This window comes from Kryptolebias marmoratus, linkage group LG2 (genome assembly GCF_001649575.2).
Source record: "Kryptolebias marmoratus isolate JLee-2015 linkage group LG2, ASM164957v2, whole genome shotgun sequence".
Classification (NCBI taxonomy): Eukaryota; Metazoa; Chordata; class Actinopteri; order Cyprinodontiformes; family Rivulidae; genus Kryptolebias; species Kryptolebias marmoratus.
Window position 1 is genome coordinate 35,842,407 of NC_051431.1, and position 4,330 is coordinate 35,846,736.

General features: G+C 40.4%; 1 protein-coding gene across 1 annotated transcript in view; it reads left to right on the forward strand.

Annotated features, from left to right (window-relative positions):
• ryr2a (ryanodine receptor 2a (cardiac)) overlaps nt 1–4,330 on the forward strand; it is a 509,073-nt gene that overhangs the window by 104,090 nt on the left and 400,653 nt on the right. Inside the window, exon 16 of the mRNA XM_037973568.1 lies at nt 1,074–1,192. Within this exon, the coding sequence (XP_037829496.1) occupies nt 1,074–1,192 (119 nt within the window). The remainder of the gene's footprint in view (nt 1–1,073; nt 1,193–4,330) is intronic.

Sequence of the window (4,330 nt, forward strand, 5' to 3'; positions counted from 1 at the left end):
TCAATCTCAAGTTGTGATAGTAGTTGCCGTTTGTGGATATTGGAACACTGAGCTACTAGTTGTTTGGCAGTCAGGGTTGACTGGGGATGTCGAAGTAACCATTGTTCCAGCATTCTTTGCATATAACCTCTCTGACTAGGGTTACTTCAGTAGTAGCATTCCAACAGATCCAGTATATATATATATATATATATATATATATATTTACAGAAAACATACAGTATTTTGATTTTCTTTCAACTGTTCTTGGCTTCAAAACACTTTTCAGTTCAGCTTTAAAACATCTGAGGCTACAGCCCTAAATGTCCAGGTCTACCAATCACTCAGATGATAAATAATAACAATTGAAAAACTGTATTGTACTCCAGTCAATTATATCAATAACTTGTACAGTAAATGTTGCGGCAGCTGCCAAGGTGAGTACAAAGCATGATGAGGCAGGTATGATGTGGGCAGAGGGGGGTAACAAAATAATGTGAACAGCCTAGAATACAAATACTAAACATTCTGCTTTGTTTATGCAAGCTGATTTCACATGTAGATTAATCTCACTCCCTTACCCCTCGAAAGTTGTTACAGTCTTTGTTTTCATGGTTTACAAAAGAGATTTTAGGTCACTTGCATGAAGGTACGAATTGGAGTGAAAATGTTTTAGAAAGACCGTTGTGCATCTTATTTTGCCAAGATGCAAACAAAGACTCTAATGAACCTTGGACCTAAAAAGCTAGTTAAAAGTAGCGAAACCATTGCTAAAAGCTTAAGTCACAAAACAGTTTCTAAAAGCTATAAGGAGCAAAAGACTAGTTAAAACTAACAGAAGACTGGCTAAAAATGACAAGTAGTAAAAGGCTAGCTAAAAGTAGCAGAACAGTAGCCGAAAGTTAGAACTAACAAAAGAAAACAAAATTAGAACCAGTATGCTGAAGCAGATTTCAAATAGAACAATTGGTTTTCTTTGAAGTAATTGCAGAGATTTCAGTCCATTTCTTTTTAAAAAATATTTGCAAATAAAAGGGAAATATTTAACCCATAGAACCAGTTCTGCTTTCATATGGTAATTTTTTTATTTGTAGGAATATTGGAGGTGCTTCACTGTGTGCTGGTGGAAAGTCCTGAGGCCCTAAACATAATCAAGGAAGGACACATCAAGTCCATTATATCTCTCCTGGACAAGCATGGACGTAACCACAAGGTAGATCCTCAGTTTTAAAACAGAACTATGAAACTGTGGAACTTCAAAGTATGAATAAAAGTTGGGCTATTATCAGAAACAAAAAAGAAGACAAAAATTTAAGTTTCAAGCCATCACAGCTGTTATTTAAGCCAGCTTTAGTTCTCCTTGGTACACATGAACACAATTTTTAAGCTAAGTTTCAAGCTGTGAATATATTGTGATCTTTTCTTTGGATTAGACTTCTCAGTAAAGGCTCCAGCATACTCTATATGAAGTCACAAAGTCAGTTTGTGGTCATGTGGTTGCAAGCTGTTCATTTTTGCACTCACCTTTCATAGTCAACGAGAGACTTGGATCAGAACTCCTGGGAAACTCTTCCCTCCTCCTACACCGTTAAAACGAGTTTCTTCCTACCAGCTTCTCAACTCTCCTTTCCTTGTACAGATTTTTGCTTCCCTACAAAAACTAGATGTGTTTATTAAACAGAGTCAGACAATACATGCTGTTTGGCATTTGCAAATATTACAGTGCACAATAATGAGCGAACTAAGAGAACATGCTGCCCGGCTGAGGCACACTTCCTCCCGGCCACTAAAGCCACAAAGTGCCGCCTGTGTCTCCGCACAGTCTTTTTAAGTCTTTCATAGGTTTATAAGTTTTGCTGGAACATTTGTAAAGACGGTTGTATTTTCTAACAGCCTCAGCCAGCTGCTTTTCAGTGGAGCAGTAGAAGCAAATTAACTCCATTAAAGTTCACGACTTTTCCGCATAAACACACCCACAACAACTTCTGACCAGTCACATGATACTTGGCACAAACCCCTGCGCGAAAAAGTTCTGCCCAGGCCTTGTGTCACGAAAGGCCGGACGAAGCTACTATGCAAACAAAAATTACTTTGTCATGCAACCACGTGACTGGGAGCTGACTTTGTGACTTCTCATGGAGTATGGAAAGGCCTTGGGCAATACCTGTAGCTGTGTCATGATGTGATCTGAGAGCATCATACCAGGGTGGGGTCATCAAGCATGGTGAGGACATAGGACTTAGGAAATGCAAAAAACAAAAAACAAAAACATGATAAAACAACAACAACAACAAAAAAAAAAAATCAGGCAAAATCCCAATTGGCGAGTACCAAGTGTAGCAATGTCATGATTGCTTTAACAGTAAAGGAGGTTTTCCAAATAAGCTTTATCCCTTTATCCCCTTTGTAGTTCCTACAACTCTGTCTCTTTATTCTTTAGAGACAGATGCATTAACAATTTATATGTACAAACCCATTTCAAAATGTGTACTGTATTTTCCACACTATAGGGCGCACTGGATTATAAGGCGCACTGTCAATGAATTGTCCATTTTCGAACTTTTGTCATATATAAGGCACACCGGACTATAAGGTGCATTGAGCGAAACAAAACAGCCCCCTGTCTTCGAAGAATACTGCACTAACATAAAGGCCCCCACATACTCGGGCGTATTTCACTCTGCAGAGGTCCGCGGGTACTCGAGGTGGACTCAACGTGGACTCGAAGCAGACACTTACGCGCAAGGATCAATTTTTATGACCGCATACGCATACTCTGTGTTGCATAATAAACTGCCTGGCGGGAAACAGTGTTCACATCGAACTGTTTTTTGTGCGACAGCAACCACTCTCAGGTGAGAATCTGTGCCAGCGCAACTGCTGCTCTCTGTGCAGCACTGACAGGTGTGAAGTGGCTCCCCTGGTGGTGAAGAAACAGGGCTAAAGGAACCTTCTTTTCTTTTGTTTTTTTATTTAAACTAAGAGGCAAGCGATCTCTTCATCCTCATCCGGTGATGCCATGACTGAAATTTGTCACGGGAGAATTTTAGACAATCTGTACGCTCAAGTATGAAGTTTCAACCATCTGCGGACAGTCCATGGCTCACGGAGTGTGCACAGTACGCCCAAGCATGTGGGGCCTAATGCTGCAAGCGGTGCGGCTTTGTAGTTTACCAAAGTTGTACTAAAACATTACGACTTCTTACATATATAAGGCGCTCCGTATTATAAGGCGTACTGTCGTTTTTTGAGACAATTGAAGGCTTTTAAGTGCGCCTTATAGACCAGAAAATACGGTAGTCTTTAGACCATGCCTACAAATGTTCTGAACATCTCAATTACAGCCACACTCACCATTCAACTTAATTATCAATCAGTGGGGTTTTAGAAAAAAAATTCAAAACTCTCCTTTGATATAATTATTTGTGTTAGTGCAGTTTTTTTTTTTTTTAGATTTAAAAAGGGCATTTGACACAGTTCAAACCATTCACAATTTCACTCACCCCTAGGGACAATTTTAGAGTTACCAGTTAACCTAACGTCCTGATTCATGCTCAGTAATCCAGGTAGAACAATCTAATAGGGTTGAGTCAGATCTTCTGGATGGGTTCTTCTTAGATGAAACGTTTTGTCTAACGTTTCGTCCAACATTTTACTGATCACATCAACTCTGTGAATAAATACATAGGGTTCACACGAGAAAATATAAAATATGGCAGGTTGGCTTTCTTGGACTGTTGAGTTCAGTTTTGGATGAAAGAATTTTTGAAACTGATATTTGCCACAAACCCACTCACACTGACCAGTACTTACAGTTTGTCTCCCATCACCCTCTGGAGCACAAGTTAAAAGTAATCAGAACTCTGTACCACAGAGCAAGCAGCAACTCCACAAACTCAGGAGCCAGGGAGAAGGTGAAATCCCACACAAGACAAGCCCTCTGTCAGGAACTAAGCTTCTTCTAAATTGAGCAGTTCGGTGATAGACAGACACAGAGGCAGAACTAACGGAAGTGACTTTATTTACAGTGATATTAAATGTGCGAAGATGAACAGGAACCGGGACCTGGAAGCAGAGGATGTTGTGAGTCTTGACAGTCCTTTCCAGAAGTAATCAGGCAAGATACGAGTTAGGATTTTATCCAAGTGAGTGAGCTTACGGAAGAGGGTGTAGTCCACAGCACAGAGAGAAGTCGTTGAGGTGAGTATTATTTCCAGTGGTGACTTGATGGTGACTCCAGTGGGCGAATGGTAACTCCTTCCTTTACAGGTGGTGGCAGCAGCGTTGGCAGACAGGCACAGGTAACAGGATGGCACTTAACTTTGTGACGGGCTCCGTGTAAAGACCAGAC